Raw genomic sequence first — 13,134 nt, 5'->3', positions numbered from 1 at the left:
GGTCGTAACCGGGTGCAGTGTCATGAGTATAGCGGCAGAATGCCAGATCCTGGCTGACACTGGCAGTAGTTTGTGTAAAATTCTCTGCCAGTGTCTGAGCGATGCCTCCAGGCTCTGTTTGGAGACACCCCCGCTTCAGCACTGTTGTTATGGTAAACAACTGTGTTTACCAGAAATCCTTCTGATGGCTTCCCATACTTTTGTAGAACAAGTGGAAGGATTGATGGAATCCAGGAATGCTTACCATGATCTTTTCTTACTCTCCTTAACTACACATTGAGCCTTGGCTCTTGCGACACGAAATGATGTCAGGTTCTTAGCTGTCGGGCAGTACTTAAACTGTCAGAGAGCCACACACCTGACCCAGATTCCTGAGTGACACACACAAGTCCACCAAGATACAGGTTACCTCCGAAGATGTTCTGAGAACTTTGGGACAGATCAGTCGGTGGCATGATGGATCTCTCATGAAATGTGTTCCACCCATTCCTGAACATTGTCGTGGTGTTCAAACACAACTAGCTGGCTGAACAGCATCTAGTTAGCCTTGCTGATGATCCAGGTAATGCTCCATCCAGTAGGTGAATACAGAGTGGGAAGTGATCGTTGGAATGACAGTTGTCAATGACTTCCCACTTAACAATCAATGAGGGCTGGAGAGCAGAAAGAGGGGTCAACAGCTGAGAATGACCTGGCAGCAGCACAGAAATAGGTGGGAGGACCTGTGTTGACGATGCACAGCTCGTGAGATGTCACGAGGCTCTCCAAAATCCGACCCCAAGGGCAAGCACAGGTTGAGCCCAAAAACGCACAATGGGCATTGAAGTCTCCGAGTAGGAGAAATGGTTGGGGAAATTGTTCCATAAGACCTGCATGGCCTTGTATATCTTTTTGTCTTCACTATATGGAATGTGCTTTGTGGTTTTTATGTCCTGGATGAAGGAAACCTGCTTTGACATGCTCCGGAAGCTTGCTGCTGTAAAATGTAATAATAGAAGTGTCTGACTTGACAGTACTGCCATTCACCCTTTTCAGAATTTTGTGCACATCCATAGTGCCTTCCCAGGACCAGTAGGCTCTCAGTTCTTCTCAGGGTATGTCAACAAGAACCCTGCAACACACAACACTTTTGCTGTAGTTCATGGTGTTGTGCAGTTCGGTTTCAATTGCACACTCCCCAAGGCATTGAGCTTTCGTGAGGTTCTTCAATTGTTGGGAACTAGGCGTTTTGACCAAGAGCATCCCATTTCATAAGTACTTGAGGGATTTTAAAGTTCCCCCAATGCCCTTTAAACCTTTCTTGTATACAAAACAGTGAAACTTTATCAAAGATACCCTCTTTCTTCTTAACTACGATAAGCACATTCTGACAACCAGCATGCATTCTGTTACTGTTTACTGGAGGACTGGCTACCTGAACCCTCTCGTCTGATTGGATGTTGGTGCCGTCCATAGGCCCATTCATTCCGCTCAGGAGGAGGAAAAGAAACTTTCAAAAGATTCATTTTGGTGTCACGAGCAGCTAGAGATTTAAAAGTCCACCTAGACAGAGTCCCATGTGCCTAGATAAACCTCATACAACAGAGGAGTGGCGGGTTACCCCTAGGTTGCCCCGCTAATGACTGTTCCATCTCAACAGCCATGCATCTCATCAGTGTGCAGCACACTGAGATTGAGGGATTGTTTATACAGGTTTTTACCATCCTCGTGATTTGGGTGGTCAAGCTAAGATCCCCATTCCCTGTGACAGCCATGTTCACCTGCCATGCTGTACAGTGATTGCTGAAGCATGCCCAGAACTTATGGTGATGGGACTGGCAGTGCTTACAAGTCCCCAGGTCAGGAACCCTGGGTGTCGTGAAGCTCATTCTCAGCAAACGAATGCTGAGTCCCTGAGGGCACTTGTGAATTGTGGCCCATATTAATCTTAATCTGTTATGAATGTTCACTTGCCTAGTTTATTTTGTGTCTTGCTAAAATATGGAAGATTCCTGTCTGAATGGTTAAAAAGTGGCACTAGCAGGGCACTAAAAAGAGAACATTATGAAAATAATTACACACATGAAGAACTGCATTCATTTATAAGGCCTGGAAGAAAGATACACAACGTATCTAGAAAGGCTATGGATTGATTTCGTGGAAGCAGTTTCCCAAGATGAATCTCACTCAAAATTATCTCGTCATCTACATAAAAATAGGAGGGGGGGGGGGGGGGGTGTATTTGAGAGTGTGGAAAGATTACAGTTTAACATTCTTATAAGTGTGAAATCATCACAAATGGGAATGGAAACTTGTCTTACAGGGAAGACAATAAAGATTACAGCAAACTGACACACACACACCCACCCACACACACACACACACACACACACACACACACACACACACTCTTCTGGATATGTATGTGATAAATAAAATAAAAGAGGAAGAAGAGAGGGGGAACATAACACAAAGTATGGTTTTCATGCTTTATAAGTATAAGACCACATGTTTAACAGAAACACAACTAACATTTAAATACATTCTTGGTATAGTTATGTAAATGCAGTCAAATAAATTAAAATATCTAATGACAGATATGAAAGGCTGTAGCAAACTTTGATCATGCTACAAGGTAAATGACTGAGATTCAGAATAATGGCTCTTCCATTACTCAAAGAGAATAAAAGTGAGAAATAACAACACTTCTGTGTTTCTATATAGAAACTCACATAGTACATCAAGCTCGCAGTGATACTAGAGTCCTGACAAAACAAAAATTATCAACTTTGTTTAATAAATGAGATGGAAAATGATAACACACTGGTGTCCAAAATTAAAGCAACAAACCGCTATGTCTCTGGCCTATGTCTCATTCATGATATAATCACACAAACCGTCAACAGATGTCTGATTGTGTTCTGTACACAAGATGGCGTTCCAGTCAATGGACAACCACGCGAACAATGACGTGAGGGCACCTACCAAACGGGATAGTGTTTGCTGAACAGTCCCACATCCACAATCACTGCTTACAGTCACAGACGGTGCAGTACGGCACAGAGAAGATGCCTACCAGACCCTCTGCTGTGAGGGGTCATACGAAGAATGGAGGCAGGACAACTGATGTGGCCTGATGGCTTGAAGTGAATCGTTCTGTTGTTTCTCTAATGTGACAGCAATTTATAGAGATCAAAACTGTATACCGAAGACTAGGGCAGGGCTGACCAGGGCAGGGCTGACCATGTGTGACATCAGAGATAGGACAATTATTTGGTGTAAGGGCATGACAGTACCACCTTAGTACTGCATGGCATCTGGCATCTGACCTCGCAGCATCCGCTGCATGTGTTGTATTGAGGCAAACAGTGTACAGAAGGCTTTGGCAGAGTGGCTGTTTTGTCAGAGATCTGCTGTATGTGTAACTCTGATGCGTCTTCACAGAAGGAAACATCTAGAGCGGAGTCATCAACATGCCAACAGGATGGTCGAACTGTGGGCCAATGTTCTTTTCATGAGTTCCGATTTGGTCTGGAGAGTGATTCTCATCTGGAGGGAGTGTGGAACATCATTTCAGGACCAAAACATTGTGGAAAGAGATTGATATCAAGGAGGATCCCTAATGGTTTGTGCAAGGATTACATTGAACACTCAAACAACTCTTCGTGAAATTGTATGGGTGAATTGGCAGGGTTTAACTGGTGTCAGGTATCGTGACAAGATCTTGGGACCTCATGTGTGGTTGTTGTGAGACGCTGTGGGCCCTGACTTCGTACTGATGGGTGATAATACTCGATCTCAAAGAGTACAGGTTGTCATTGTTTTCTTGAAAATGGAAAGATATTGCATGCACGGCATGGCCTGCACGCTCTCCCGATTTCAATTATATAGAGCATGTTTGGGATGTCCTAGGAAGACAGGTTGCATCATGTCAGCACCAATCACTCTCCAAGACTTGTTCTGCCAGAGGGCATTACTGCCTCAACGTGTGACTGATTACATTGTTCACATCATGCCCCGACGTTGTCAGGCCAATAATGCTGCCAGTGGTGGCCACACCCATACTGAGCACATTAACCAGTTGTCGGAATGGGTGTGCAAATCCTTTAAGGTGGAAAAAATGAAGAACATTTTTGTCTACCATTATGCATGTTGCAGTGTTCACGTTCTGTATTCTTTACATTGTTTCTATTACACTATCACCTGTTTATACTGTTTTGTGGCTGGCAAAATTTCCATTTGTTGTTTTAATATTGGACACCAGTGTAATTAGTATTGTATTAGAAGGGCAGATTATGAGTCCTGTGTGACAGGGTGGATGTGACTGCATGGTGCATTGGCAAACACTAGAAGGTACAAGTGTGTGCACAATTGAAGGACTGACACCTTGCTGGAATATGCACTATCTACTGCAACAGAACATGTTACATGGAACCATGAGAACACTATTAGTTTTGGATGGATCCCTTCTCGTGAACCAAATGCAACGTGTGTACTCGCCACCATTTTGTTAACACGGTGTACATACTATTACTTACAATTTTTTTACTTGGCTGTGTCACCACATGTGTCACTCAATAGCTACACAGCATTAGGATTTAAATTACACATTTGAGGAGAACAATTAATCAAACACAAAAGATTCAGTTGCCAGTCCTGAATAACTCAAGACAGCTTCAAAAGCTAACAATGGGAAGTCCTGGATGGAATAACAACAATATGGAAATGATAGACTGCTAAAATTTTTAACTTTCAGAGAAAGCAGTTGTCCTGAAACAGAATACATACACACATAAATTCCTTTGAAGGAAGGGACGGTATACATACAAAACCATAGCATAGCCATAGCACCTGAATGGCACTCTCCTATGGGACATCTAGAGGAAACCTTCCTAGCCCCCAAAACTCACAACCCTTAGTCTGGTTCAGGTTAACTGATGATGTTTTCAGGATCTAGACCCAGGGTCAGGACACCCCATCCTCATTCCTTCACAACCTCAACACCACATCTCCCATCCATTTCACTTGGTCCTCCTCACCCCAGTGTATCACCTTTTTGGACATTGACTTGCACCTCTCTGATGACTCCATCCACACCTCTGCCCATATTAAACTTACTAACCACCAAGATGACCTGCATTTTGACCACTGCCATCCCTTCAACATCAAAAAATCCCTTCTGTACACCCGGGGCACCTGTGGATAACATATCTGCTGTGACAAGAACCCCTTGTCCCATATGCTAACAGTCTCTCAAAGAGCTTCATAGACAGTCACTACCCCCTAAAACTAGTCTTCAAACAGATCTGTGCCATGTCCTCACATACCCTCAATCCTCCCAAAACCTCCAACGATCAGCTAGAAAGACGCACCCCTCTCATCACCCAGTATCACTGTGGACTAGAATAACTAAACCATATCCTCCATCAGGGCTTTGATTATCTCTCATCATGCCCCGAAATGAGGGACATTCTACCCAAGACCCTACCCACCCCTTCTAAAGTGGTTTATCCTCACCCACCCAACCTACATATCATCGTATTCATCCCTAAGTCACTCCCACTCCCAAGCCCTTTTCATAGAGGTATATCCTAGTAGAAGGCCAAGATGCAAGACCTGCCCAATCCACTCCACCCAGCACTTCTTACTCCAGTCTGTCAAAGAACTATGGTGTCCCATCAGAGGCTCAGCCACCTGGGCATGACATGCTCAATTTCAATGGCTAATTCACAACCTGGGTCATCTGGATCCTTCCCTCCATCACCAGCTCCTCTGTGCTATGCACATGGGAGATGCCCTTGCAATACATCCTTCGCTCCCATAACCATCCTGGCCTCAGTCTCCTGTAACCTTCTGTCCCCACACACTACACTATAGTCCCATCTTGCATCCTGTAACCTCTCTCCAAATTTATGTCAACAGGGCACCTTCAGCATGCACTACTCCTCACCAGCTCTGACAACTGTGCATCACATGCCTATACGCATGCACCTGCTACCACCACTACCTCCTGCACTCCTAGTCAGCAAAATGGTTGCCTTCCTATGATCCACTAGCCACCCATCCCAACCCCTCGCCACCCAATACTACCCCCAACCCTATCCTAGTCCATCTGCTAAAATGCAGCACTGGCACTGTGTGTCCAGCTAACATCAAACATCATATAAGGGCAGAGAGAGAGGGGGGGGGGGGGAGGGAGGGAGGGAGGGAGGGAGGGAGAGAGAGAGAGAGAGAGAGAGAGAGAGAGAGAGAGGGGGGGGGGGCATACATTTGGCTAATGGAATAGCCATTTTACAAAGTAACTGAATTTTCGGACAGAAACAATACTGGCATTAGTTTTTAAATGTTTGGATCTCATTAGCCTAAATTATAATGGACATTGTTACAAAAATCCATATCTTATGTACTGATGAAGCCTAGTCTCCTATATGTGGTCAGTGGTGAATAAATAATTTCGGTATTTAATGCTGGATTCTGGCTTTTGAATTCCTGGTGCACTTACCACTGAACGGGTGCTGTAATTTCCTGGTAGTATGCACACCCCACTGGCAAAATCGTAAGTTTGATGCTGGGAATCACTCTCTTTCCAGGAGCAGCTAAAGAAATGCAACTCTGTCCAAGCAGATTTCTAGCACTTCTGTGAATGCTGAATACAATTTGGTTACTGGATGTGTTCTCAGAATATCAGTAGCATCAAAACCCAGTATCGTCTATGGTGTATTACTTGGAGTTGAATATTTATTTTATTTTAAAGAAGTATTTACCATCCTTACAATTGAAGCAGTTAATCTCACAATATCCATTTCCTGCAGCATATAACATGCCACTATTACAGGCAAAAATACCTTTCGAAATACGGGAAGAGAGTATGCTTAACAGGGGACTGGTTGTAATATGCAGGCATCACATCACAAATCTTAGATTTGCCAAAACAATATTCAGCCAGTGCTCTCAGACGTGTGTGTTCTTGTAGTGTCACCCATATAACATGTATGTTGCATACAGAAGCAACACAAGTTCAACCAAAGACAATGTCCCACATTCTGCTAATTGGATGTACACATTAACATCACTCCTTAAGCTGACCCAATTACAGTGAACATTTTTTCCACTACCAAAATTCAAGGTGACATCTGCTATGAACATGGATACCACACAAGGGCTATAATAAATAGTAAAAGAAAAGGAATGCAGGTTACAACATTATACTTATGAAACAAGAACCAGAGCTAGCAAGGTAGACACATACTCTAATGTAAAAAATATATTTTGATGCTCTGAAGTCAAAGATTTTATATTTGAAACTTGAATGACAAATGCTTTATGAATACGCCAATACCAAGAATAAACTGCATGAAATCTAAAGTGAAAAGGAGACGGATATTGCACATGAGGTAGTTTCTTTGTTGTTGTCGTCGTCTTCAAGTCAGCTTCTCCTTTGTAAGACTCACCTCTGTGTAACTAATGCTACCTACAGTCACTTAAACATTTTTACTATAGTCAGACTTTGGCCTCTTACAATTTTTACCCTCCACACTTTCCTCAATTAACCGAACTGACAATTTTATGACGGCTCAGGATGTCTCCTATCAACCTATCCCTTCTTAAGTTGTAACACAAATTTCTTTTCTCCCCATTTCTATTCAGCACCTCCTTGGTTACGTGATCTGACTGTCTAACTTTCAGCATTTTTCTGTAACACCCTTTTTCAATAGTTGTTCTTGTCTGAACAGTTATTGTCCAGATTTTGCTTTCCTACATGGCTGCACTCCAAACAAATACTTCCCGAAAAAATTTCCCAACAATTAAATTTATATTAGTTGTTAACAAATTTCTCTTTTTCTGAAATGCTTGTTTTACCATTGTCAGTATGCATTTTATACCCTCTCTGTCAGTTATTTTTTTAAAAAAGGAATTCCATCTACTACTTTGTCTATCTCATTTTCTAATCTATTCTTCAGGTAGTACCCAATTTGATTCATCTACATTCCATTACCTTGTTCTACTTTTGTTGACATTAAAACCTCTCTTCTAGATATAACCCAGTCCGATAACTTGATATTCCTAGCACTTTGCTCTCTTCCACAGAAATGCAATTTGATTGGCAAATTTAAAATTCTGATTGCTTCTCCCAAAACTTTAATTTCTTTGTGCACTTTCCGCATGGCTTCCATCACAGCTTGCTGAATATACCGACTAAATAACATTGAGGATAAACTACAACCCTGTCTCACTATCTTCTTAACTACTGCTTCCCTTTCATGTCTTCTGACTCGCACAACTGCTGTCATGTTTCTGTTTAAGTTACAGGTAATGTTTTGGTCCCTCTGTTTTATTCCTGCAACCTTCAGAATTTGAGAGTACTGCAGTCAGTATTGTCAAAATCTTCCTCTAAATCTACAAACACTACTTCTCTTCAGGAGGATAAGAAAAGAAACTGAAGAACAGTACTAACGCACTATTCCAAAGAACCACGTTAATGATGTTCCGCCTGCATCATATCAATGGCTACATAATTTTCCACCTTTTATTTATGTACAACCAAAAAAAGTTCACCTTTTTGCAATACTGGCACTGGTATGCTCCTTTGCCATCATGCATCTCTGCAGCATGCTTCATTATGTTCTCCTTCCCCAACACTGCTGTGCCACAAACTTTGCAATGATATTTGCGTATGGTAAGACTGAAGTTTGGATCATGAAATAATGAGCAGTGCATGCGGTAGTAAAGTGGATGAGAGAATCTCAAATTACAGCCGCCACAATCTGTAAACATGCAGAGAGAAAACAAATGAATACACCTAAATATTACACAATCACCATACAGATTATAAAAATGGGAATATAAATTACCTTCAAACACACGCTCCTTTTTAGTTACTCTGAAGATCTTCTAACAGTAATTAGAAAATTTGGGTCCACCTATTGCCTTTTTACTTTTTCTTGACCACCTTTATAAGGGGGCATGTTCCAGCCTGCACACAGATTGCTGCTGGGTGAGGAGTAGCGTGGATGAAGCAAACTTTGCTTCTGTCATACAGCTGAGCAATTATACCTGTGTTTTGTACTTATCATCTAGCTATTAATATAGTAAGTATGTAAAATTGGTGGAATGTGTAAGGAACAAATACGAAAGGTACACTTACATGAGTCAAAGCTCCTTTTTAAGGAGTCAGTTTGCATTTCACTATAATATTAGATTTTTTAGCTCATATATGAGCCCTCTTGCTGCAAATGGGCAAAAAATGTTTGCAGTAACTCTAAGATGCACTTGAAAATCAGAATATATATGGAAAAGATAGAATATGAATGCACATATCACCTGCAGTCAACAATCCAAATATTTTACACTAACTGAGTGCCTGCCACTTAGCTCGTGTAGATACTATGGTCTGCACAGATGATTCCATTCCCTCCCCTGCCTTCAAACAGATTTTTAAGTTGTTATGCCCACTCCCATGTGTAAATCTACACACTGTACAAACAGTGTATCTAGTCTACACAAACTAAGCTGCAGACAAGGTGCCAAAATTTAATAAAGCAATTCTTCTTAACACTTTCACATTTAAAAAAAAAATTTAATTGAATTTATACATTGTTAAGTGCATTCTTCATAAACAAAACAACAATCTAGAAACGCTGAATTTGCTCAACAAGAAAAAAGTTACAGACAGGAAGTTGGAATTTACTGAAGTAAATCTTCATGTACCACATTGGTGGTTGTATTGTTTGGTGCCAAAATCACTAGGCCGCCACTGGAATTGTCTCTTTGAACAGGTCACATAGAACTGTCTATGTGAGAAACAGTTCTCCCCCAAATCGATGGCTGCCATCTTTAACAAATGACGCTGAGATTTATTAATCATCATTGCACACCAAATGTTAAGGGGGAATTGCATTCATCCGAACTCATATGTGTAGTAGTATAACTGGTGTTCACAGTATGAACATTGGTTCACCCAAGCACATCTGGTAAGCACAGTGGCCTCAATAAGGTTTTTGTGGAGAACAGTTACTTTTAATCTAATAATATTACAAAGTTTAGGCAGGTTAAGGTAGTGCAGTAGCATGATAGGTGTAGCAACCTTCAGGAGTAGTTTGTGAGAAGAAGATCAGGTATTAAGGAACCCCATTGGATAGTGAAATGCTTCATCTGTCTGCAACACTGAATCAACAGAACTGTACTCCATCTCTGACCCTCCAAAGGACTTCAGTAGCATGTCATTAATGGGGCACCCCTGTTGGTCCTGGGTGTTAATATGGCCTGTTTACAGAGTCAGTCTGTGGATTTCATCCGTATGGTCAAAATATTGGGATAAGATAGGCCTACATCTATTAGTTCTCATATGGTTGTGACTACTGTGGCCAGAAATACACACTTTTCCTTTGGACTTGGAATAATTTACGTTCCCTATTTTCGGTAGGAGTTCATAAAACTCTCCGGCAGAGATATTATTGCCCTTTACATGGACACTCACATTTTTCTTTAGAGACAGAATTTCTTGAAATAGGGGCACAGGTGTGAGGATTTCCTGTATGCCTTAACCTCATCAGCTTGGGTCCTCAAGGTACAAAAAGAAATCTGCCAAAAGTCTCCTAACTCAGCACAGAAACTCCACCCATAACATGATCACCACCTCTAATGTCTTTCAAAGTTCTATTAAGTGCTTCAAATTCGCCTATGTGGGCCATGATACTCTCATTCCTTATGATAAATTTATGCTCTCAGAGAACTTGAGCCATAATACACTGACTAGAGGCATTGCATATGAGTGTTCCAACTTTGAAAAGATTGAGTGGGAGTTTAAAGGCAGGGTGACCTGTTTTACCACCTTCCAAAAGTGTAGCAGCAATGTCAGATGAAGCCACAGCTAAAGCAGCAATGCCAGATGACGCCACAGCTAAAGCAATGTCCTGATCAATCCTTACTTTGCTAGAAGTAAGTTTATTGATAAAGTCTTTCCAGTGTATCGAAGAGCATCCGGGGAGGGGAGGGGGTGGGGGTGGGGAATGAACTTGATGTAATACTATTTAATACTTCACAATAAACAGAGAGCAACCAAAGAACCTACCTCTGTAAAGGAATTAGTGATACTTTACATGTCTGTCAGTCTTTCCATAATTAAAGTGTTCCAATGGCTTTAATTTCATTTTATATACTGAATTTAAAAAAAGGGGACAAATCGTGTAAGTGATTCTATAGTTATAAGTGCCAGTCTTACACCGGTATCTAATTCTCTCGTCTCAAATGCATATTCCCGTACATGGAATTGCATTTACATGTGGTATCTATTTTGTCATCAGTAATGATTAATTTGTGTAGTGATTACAACAGAAATAATTTTATAAGCATTTACTAGACCCACTAAAAATTGATGTATTAAAGATCTTTCCATGCAATTGTGGCAAAGCTAATTTGTCATGGTGACTGTTAGACAGATTTATTTTATTTAGTTTGCAAATTGCAACACCTTCTAAGCTTTTCACACTAATTATGGCCATGGAAGCATGGTCTTTTCTGGATGTGCTTCTGACCAAACGGCAATTCTGTAGCTGCAGTCCAAGGTTTTTTTTAATCATGCGTTTTGTGTTCTTGTGGTAAATTTTCACCTCCTATTTCACACCCTTAGGACTTTTATTTCCATAAATGGTGGATCACATATTTTTTCACTTCTAACCAAGTAGTCAAATACCAATTTTCATATATTTAGCTTTAAAAATGCTTTCACAATGAAATATTTTTATAAAACACTTCGTATGCCTCCAAACAGAGAGAACACGCGCCCCAATAACATTATTGGTTTCACACTAAAAAATAAGGTTGGCTACTGTGTGCAAGGACATTATTAGTCAGGATGGTGGGCTGGTAGCTGCAGAATTTGGAGGGATGGGGAAGGAGGGTGAGAGAAAAGGAGCAGAGAAGGGGAAAGGATTATGCATTTGCTGGGAATGGTGAGGGGGGGGGGGGGGGGAAATGAGTGTGTGAGGCTGGGAGTGAGAGCAGGGAAGGGGATAGAGGCAGGTGGAGAACAAGAACTAGTAAACATTGAGGCCAGGGGGGCTATGGGAATGAATGATATGCTGCAAGGAGAGTTCCCAACTAGACAACTTAAAAAAGCAGGTGTTAGTGGGAGTGACACAGGCTACAAAGCAGTCAGTCAAATGAAGAACATAGTTCTGTGCTGCATATTCAGCAACTAGGTGGTCCAGATTCTGGTGGTGGCCACTTCTGCTATGTGAGAGGCCCATACAGACTATCACACATTGCTTGCAGCTAAGCTGGTACACCACATGGCAGCTTTCACAAGTGGCCCTGCTTTTTATGGGGTAGGAAATGCCTGTGACAGGGTTGGAGGGATGTATGGGATATATCTGTCAACCATGAAACACTGTAGATGACTCCAGAGAAAAACTGTTTCCACTGGTTGGAAGAAAGCAAAGGTCACATCTGCCTACAAGAAGGTTAGCAGCAGTGATCCACCAAACTACCATCCAATATCTTTGACATCCCTCTGTTTTAGTACCTTAAAAATATTATAAGCTCAAACACAAACTCCAGGCCAATCAGCACACTGGCCGTGCAAAAACTGACTCTTATCTCTCTCATAATACATCCTGGAACCCATCGATCGGGTGGAGACCGTATTTCTTGACACCTGAGAAACACTAGACTCAGCATCATACCAATATGTATTATTGGAAGTATTATTTAATTTGGTAATGGAGGGAAGCTTGGAAAGGGGGGGGGGGAATCATAATGAGGAAGATAGGAAGATCAAGTCTTGACTATAGCCAAACAGAGATGATGTAGGTTGTAGCAGTCATGCAGGAACAAAGAGGCTTGCATAAGCTAGATTAGTGTGAAAATCTGCACCAAACCAGTGTTCTGACTGAACTCCTCCACCACCACATACATGATCTCATGGGGTAGCAAAAAAAAATGTATGAATGGAGTGGGATTTCTTATTAAGGAGAATGCAACATGTTATCTTGGACGGATAGTCACTGTCAAATGTGGAAGTCACTTCAGGCATGCCCCAGGGAAGTGTGTTGTGTCCCTACTTCATATGTATATTAATGACATGGCAGAGATTATTAGCCCCTTATTATGGTATAATGATAATTTTTACTACTTAGCCCCTTATCTTAACAATTT

At 41.5% G+C, this 13,134-nt stretch overlaps 1 protein-coding gene across 1 annotated transcript in view; it reads right to left on the bottom strand.

The window, feature by feature from the left end:
* Positions 1-13,134, bottom strand: part of LOC126251391 (uncharacterized) — a 144,977-nt gene that overhangs the window by 58,675 nt on the left and 73,168 nt on the right. The window contains exon 6 of the mRNA XM_049951785.1: positions 8,536-8,744. Coding sequence (XP_049807742.1) covers positions 8,536-8,744 — 209 coding nt within the window. The remainder of the gene's footprint in view (positions 1-8,535; positions 8,745-13,134) is intronic.

This window comes from Schistocerca nitens, chromosome 4 (genome assembly GCF_023898315.1).
Source record: "Schistocerca nitens isolate TAMUIC-IGC-003100 chromosome 4, iqSchNite1.1, whole genome shotgun sequence".
Classification (NCBI taxonomy): domain Eukaryota; kingdom Metazoa; phylum Arthropoda; class Insecta; order Orthoptera; family Acrididae; genus Schistocerca; species Schistocerca nitens.
This window is presented reverse-complemented; position numbering and strand designations above follow the sequence as displayed.